General features: G+C 37.8%; 1 protein-coding gene across 1 annotated transcript; it reads left to right on the forward strand.

Annotated features, from left to right (window-relative positions):
• Positions 1–6: 6 nt before the first annotated feature.
• Positions 7–5945, forward strand: LOC105119642 (DNA/RNA-binding protein KIN17-like). The gene is made up of 3 exons (XM_011017807.1): positions 7–843; positions 4608–4634; positions 4691–5945. Coding segments are annotated over exons 1-2 (777 nt in total). The 5' UTR covers positions 7–67; the 3' UTR covers positions 4609–4634; positions 4691–5945.
• The last annotated feature ends 205 nt before the right edge of the window (positions 5946–6150 follow it).

Raw genomic sequence — 6150 nt, forward strand, 5'->3', positions numbered from 1 at the left:
GGAGTTTGTTAAGCATCTGGGAAGAACTGGAAAGTGTAAAGTCGATGAGACGCCGAAAGGGTGGTTTATGACTTATATTGATAGGGATTCGGAGACGATTTTTAAGGAGAATGCGAAGAGTAAGAGAGTCAGGGCGGATTTAGCAGAGGAGGAGAAGCAGGAGAGGGAAATTAAAAAGCAGATTGAGAAGGCTGAAGAGTTTTTGACTGTTAAAAATGACAGTGTGGATAGTGGTGAAGTGCGGCCAGCGAGGGAGTTGAAATTGGACAGCGGGGTGAAGGTTGGGTTTGCCCTTGGTTCGAAGAGTAATAATGTTGGAAAGGAGACAGGTGAGAGTTTTAGTTCTAGATTGGTTTTTGAGGACGTTGAGGATAAGGAGAGGAAGATGGGGAAAAATAAGGAAGGTGGTATTAGAGGTAAAAGTGGGAAATCGGCGTTGGAGGAGTTGATGAAAGAGGAAGAGAAGGCAAAGGAGAGGACTAATAGAAAGGATTATTGGTTGTTTGAAGGGATTATCGTTAAGGTTATGAGTAAGGCGTTGGCAGATAAAGGGTATTATAAGCAGAAAGGGGTAGTGAGGGAAGTGATTGATAAGTATGTTGCTGAAATTGAGATTCTTGAGAATAAGCACAAGTTGAGGGTTGATCAGGAAGAGCTTGAGACTGTGATTCCGCAGATTGGGGGTTTGGTGAAAATAGTGAATGGGGCATATAGAGGTTCAAATGCCAGGTTATTGGGAGTGGATACGGAGAAGTTTTGTGCCAAGATGCAGATAGAGAAGGGAATTTATGACGGGAGAGTGCTTAAGGCTGTTGAATACGAGGATATTTGCAAACTTGCCTAGTGAGTTCTGTTCAATCTCTCTAGTTCAGTTCTGGAATTGCTTTTGTAGTTTTGGATTTATTGATCTTGTGGAATATGTGATGTAACTTTCCATGATTAATAAAATGACTATGGGAAGTTGCTCCTTGAAAAGTTCTGTTTATCAGTAGGCTTTTCCTTATCGTTCACATTCTCCTCAAACCCAACTCTACTAGCTTTCTCTATAGCTATGTACTGCTACTGTCATTACTATATCTGTCTGAGATCTTGACGTGGAAGTTCCCTATGAAGTTTCTGTTTATCTGCTGTCTCTGAATCTTGAAGAGAATTGTTTAAGATATAGAATATATGCTTTTTAAATAGCTTTACATGAATTTACTCTCTTTTCAATTATCTCCAAAATGGAGGTGACTGTAGTTTCTACCTGTCGTAGAGTGGTCATCAAAAGAGGCCTTGACCTTTGTGTTTCCATATACTCATCTCTTTTATTCTTTTAATATTTGTATGTTGGGTTGCTAACAAAATGAAGGGAAAATATTGTGTTGAGTTTTTAATTGTATGCAGGGAAGCGTATAGCTATTGACTTAAAGTCTGTTATCTTATATATAATTTATGACTTTATGCCATTATTATGGTCATTACACGTGAAGAGTACTCATCTGGCTTTTAGTTTGTTTATTTACATTTGCAAAGTCTGCTCACAGCCTATTTTTTATTCATTAAATCTTCACATCGTGTTGAGTTTTAATTTCATCATGCAAAAGAATCCATAAAGTTCTGTGATTGGCTTTCAACTGGTAAGATCATAAATCACAAGGTTTTCCTTTCCGCTCCTGTTTCCCGTCTTGAGTTAACAATATGTAAATAATGGGTGCTTGTATGTTTCTGGAGCATCAGGTGTGATTTTATTGAAGGATCTTATTTGCTTGCCTTACAACAACAATGAAAAATTCTACCTTCCAAGACAGCAGCTAACCTCCTTATTTCTGCTAGGATTAAAGACAGGCCCATCATCCTTTGACCACAAGAAAATCCTTATGGATGGGAATTTGGACCACTGAACTGTAGTGCTGGGGGAACTGAGTCCACAAATTTCCCACCATGCAGCTTTTTTTCTGGGAATAATAGGTCCATTGTCTTCCCTATTTGAAAACTTGGGTACCGGTTTTTTTTGTTACAAGGGAGATTGATTGTCCACCCTGGTCAGACATACTTTATTCTACTGGTGCTTCCTCTTATCTAAATCATCATAGAGACATTTTTGCTCCCTGATTAAGTCATTAAACATCTCGAATATGTTAAGTTTTTTGCTGATTATTGAAACTTCCTACATTGCTTACCATGTGGACCACCTTTATGGAACCCTGTTAATGTTTTAGTGGCCTTTAAGTGAAGATTGGCTTTGGCGCTAGTTTGTTTTTTCAAGTCCGGAAGTTTTCCATGTCTTTCTTGAAGAATTTTTGCTGTCCTTATTTTAAATGGTGGCTTATAAAATCGTGGTTTCTCTTTAAAAATGGTCACTTGTTCAGATTACATGACTAAGGTTATTAGTGGTTAGGTTTCACATTTCAAAACATTGTTGCAGGCTATGTTTCTTCTACCCAGACCAGACATACTTTATCCTTCTGGTGCCTCCACCGCTTCAAATGCATTATTTGTATTTTTTTACACCTTGATTAGCCACATAACCTTGCTCTCAAATGCGTCTAGGATTGTTCTCATTATTGAAACTTCTTACTTTGCTTGATATGTGAACTACCCTCTTTGTACCCTGTTAGTGGTGACCTTCAAAAGAAAATCAACTTTTACACTGTCCTGCCGAAGTTATATTTCCATGTCTTTCTTGAGGAATTTTTGCTGTCCAGATGCACATGGTGGCTTATCAAATCCCACACAGGCTTGTCTTTAATATTGTGACTTGTGTAGATTACACAACTCAGATCATCACTGGATAGGTTTCACATTGCAAAACAGACTTTTGTAGCCAATGTTTTTCTTGTCGTTACAAGGGAGAGCAAATCATCAGACCAGGCCAGACATGCTTAATGCTTCTAGTGCTTCCACTACTTCAAATGCATCATAGAGACATTTTGCGCTTTGATTTTGCCATGTAACCTTGCTCTCAAATGCTTTTAGGATTGTGCTGATTATCGGAACTTCCTACATTGCTTGGTATGTGAACCATCTGTTTCGCACCCTGGTAGTGACCTTCAAATGAAGGTTAGCTTTGGCTCTGGTTTAGCTTTGGCTCTGGTTTGATTTGTCAAATTAGTGACCTTCAAATGAAGATTAGCTTTGGCTCTGGTTTGATTTGTCAAAACTTGAAGTGCTATTTCCATGATTTTTTTAGGAGTTTTTGCTGTCCAGATGCGAATGTTAGCTTATCAATCCCATACTGGTTTCTCCTTTATATCGTCACATGTGCAGAGTGCACAACAGAGATTCAGTGGTTAGGTTTCACATTGCAAAACAGACTTGGCATGCTATGCTATGCTTTTCTTGTGGTTGCTACTTTAATCATGACCAACCTGGTCATTGCAAAGCACCTGCCAATTGAAGAAGGTAGCTTTCTATACTTCTTGTTGAAACAGGTGTTTTATATTGTTGTTTTTCCTTTATTAATAGTTGGATAACGTGGATCCCAGTTGTTAGCTTTATATTGTTGTTTCTCCTTTATTAATAGTTGGATAACGTGGATCTTGCTTTGCTTATGGTCCAACCTGGGTTGATGCTGAAATGAGATTGTATGAGTGTATATTATAATTGCCAAGGGCGACATAAGATAACTACACTAGCTTGGGGTTGATGCGGAAATAAGATTGTATAAGTGTATGTTATAATTGCTAAGGGCGACATAAGATAACTACACTAGCTTTTGAATTTGCAGTCTCATTTTATATGCATCAGCAGTTAAAAGTTAAGATTGTAGGCGGGTCTTCATGTGTGGTTCAGATCTGCAACACATCAGATTTGCATTGGATTAAACTGTTAAAAGATTCAGATTTGATGGCAGTAAGTAATATTTGGGCTTGAAGAAAACAATGTATCACCATTCCTAATTTTTCCATGCTATTCTGTTCCTTAGAATTCACCTTGTCTTCTGCTGTTATTTGATAGGAAGGAAAGAAGACCTGAATATCCATTCTGATGGGCCATATTGTCCCTTTTCTCATAGAATAACTGGTAGTTCTGCCTTTTGTTAGCTGTAGTGGTATACAATCTGGATTCCTTGTTACCGAATCCCAGACTATGGTACTTTGTCACAGTTTGGGTACATAGTGCGGGTGATATTTTCACCAGGTTACTGGAAATCTCAGTGTCCCCTTCAGAAAGCATAAATTATTTGAAACTCAAGGAACAAGGACAGTTCTCCTGTCAAATCCCCTTTCTATCTCACTCTCTTTTCAGTCTTAAATTATTTGGAGGAGTTTTTCTTATTTTTAATGATGCTGGCTTAACTAATTTGTCTAGTTGTGGCTTCTTAACTATGCTTACTATTTCTTGCATTCTTTTCTTTCTTTCCTTTTCCTTTGGTCAAGTAGCATAGTATTCCATGCAACATGCACAAAGCTTGTAGTGAAGGTCTTCAACTTGCAAGCTTGATTGACTTTTTTTATTTTTTTCATAATTTATCACCATTACTTGTGCCTCGTTATGAAATTGAATTATTGACTTCAGTGTAAGCATTCAATTGCAGTTTATTGTCTGCAAGTTTTGATTAGAAAACATGAATATTGACATGACTTATCCAGAGTCAAAAAGGTTGATGATTAACCTCTTTGCAGATGAAAAGCGGAGGTAGGCCTGGTGAGGTTGTTTGGAACTTTTGCCAAGATGGAGCGAGTTTAGGTAGTGTAGGCCTGGTGAGGTTGTTTGGAAGATGTGACAATTAAGAGAATGAGATTTCTTTTGCCAAGATGGAGCGAGTTTAGGTAGGTAACAGATAGGGTTCTCCTTACTCCCAGCACCCTGTTGATGGTTCCAAGCATCAAGCAGAGAAATGTGCTTTGGTTATCTAATTCATCTGTTTTCTGCGATCTCATTCATTTCCTATAAAGTTTAGAGGCCTAGTGGATGTGATCATTTTTTTTCCCTCTGAATGCTGAACATAGATGTCTTGATCTATAACAGTGTTAAGTTGCACTCCCGATGCTGACCAATATCTGACTGGATGGTGAGAAATTAGCTTTTCACACAGAATCCCAGTGTCATTATTTTTAATTCTTAGATTGAGAGCACTTGTCCATGACTGAGAAAAAAAGTTCAAAAATTTCATCCCATAAGTTTGGAATGACTTTTTCTTCTTCTTTATTCTCTCATATATTTACCATTCATAATCAAAATAATGTTCTGTTTTTTCTTCTGGTATTATATGGCTCTAAGTTGCTATACGATACTCTAAGGGAAATATGCAATACTGATGCATATGGGCAACTACAAATATTCCAATATTGGGTTCTCTGTGATTGAAATATTTAAAAGATTTGGTGGATGAACATTGAGCCCTCTTAAATTGCGCAAAAAGTGGGAAATGCTGATTGGAACAGTTGATGAGGGAGGACAATAAGGCATGATGAGAAAATAGGAAGGACTTTTAGTTGTGTAAAGATGCTGTTGCTAAGGTGATGAGATTGATGACAGAGTGGTGCCACAAGCAGAAGGGGTAATGAGGAAAATGTTCCAAAAGGCACATGATACAAAGTGAAGCTATTGATCAGGAAGTGCTTGAGTTGTGGTTCTGCTGATTGGAGAGAGGGTCCAGTGCGAGGTTGTTAGGAGTGGTTGAAAATTAAGTTTTGTGCCAAGGTGCAGATAGAGAAAGGGATTTTAGCACGTGAGAATGCTCAAGACAGAGCATAAGGGTATGCACGGACTTGCGTAGTGAGTTTAATGCATATTTTACTTCGTGGCTGCATTGGCTTTCTAAGATTGTTGTAATTTTTAGTCTCCTCTGGCATATGTGATGCTCATTTTATGGTTTTGTATCTCTCCAGATTTGATGATCACTCAAAAGAAAGTTTATTGAAGAATGCTTTTATTATCTCCATATAAAAATTGCATGTAAGATGATAACTTGAAGTTCTGGAATTGTCTGTGATTGGAAATTTTTCCGAGTATGATTACTGATTGATTTGTGACACATTGACATTAAGAATTATGATACTTGTGCTGATAGAAATGCGGTTGAACAACACCCACCAGTCAGGTTGCCAAGTAGCATGAGTAATTTTTGATAGAGAGAAAGAAGCAGAAATAAAATGGTGAATCTTCTGAAGGTTTTCCCCCTTGAGGCTAGAAAGAAACAGTTGAGAATGATATCCTGAAGAG

The sequence above is a fragment of the Populus euphratica genome, unplaced genomic scaffold (genome assembly GCF_000495115.2).
Source record: "Populus euphratica unplaced genomic scaffold, PopEup_1.0 scaffold3277.1, whole genome shotgun sequence".
In the NCBI taxonomy this organism is placed as follows: Eukaryota; Viridiplantae; Streptophyta; class Magnoliopsida; order Malpighiales; family Salicaceae; genus Populus; species Populus euphratica.